This window comes from Cynoglossus semilaevis, unplaced genomic scaffold (genome assembly GCF_000523025.1).
Source record: "Cynoglossus semilaevis isolate Cse_v1.0 unplaced genomic scaffold, Cse_v1.0 scaffold4766, whole genome shotgun sequence".
NCBI lineage: Eukaryota > Metazoa > Chordata > Actinopteri > Pleuronectiformes > Cynoglossidae > Cynoglossus > Cynoglossus semilaevis.
In genome coordinates, this window is record NW_007593958.1 from 1 (window position 1) to 490 (window position 490).

The 490-nt window shown below is 50.0% G+C and overlaps 1 protein-coding gene across 1 annotated transcript; it reads left to right on the plus strand.

Moving 5' to 3' along the window:
- Positions 1-3: 3 nt before the first annotated feature.
- LOC107988255 (methylcytosine dioxygenase TET3-like) lies at positions 4-484 on the plus strand (the record flags this gene model as incomplete). Its single annotated transcript, XM_017031145.2, has 1 exon — positions 4-484. A coding segment is annotated over one exon (481 nt), but the record flags the coding sequence as incomplete, so codon positions are not given.
- Positions 485-490: the final 6 nt, after the last annotated feature.

Sequence of the window (490 nt, forward strand, 5' to 3'; positions counted from 1 at the left end):
TCTGAAGGAAGCTGCCAATCTCCAGAGGACCTGAACACTCTACAGACAGCACTAAGTCAAGCTAAGCATGGACACAAACCTCCCAACTGCAACTGTGATGGCCCAGAATGTCCAGACTATCTTGAGTGGCTGGAGAAGAGGATCAAGTTGACAACCACTGAGAACCAAAATGCCCACAAGAAAGAGAAGGCTCATCAACAGCTACCCCAGTTGAAGAAGCAGTCTCAGCCCTACTCCCAAGCCAATGGAAGCCAGCATGCATCATACTCTCAGCAGCTTCAAGGCCCTCACCCAAGCCAGGTGCCCTGCACCAAACCCCCAATCACTTGCTCTCCCCAGGTGCTCTCTATAGCTAAGGAAAAGAATATCAATCTTCAGACAGCCATTGCTATAGAAGCTTTGACACAACTATCTGGTACCAGTCCACAACCCGGTGGCTCTACCAGTCAAACCCCACACAAACACCTCCACCATCAACATGTACAGAACC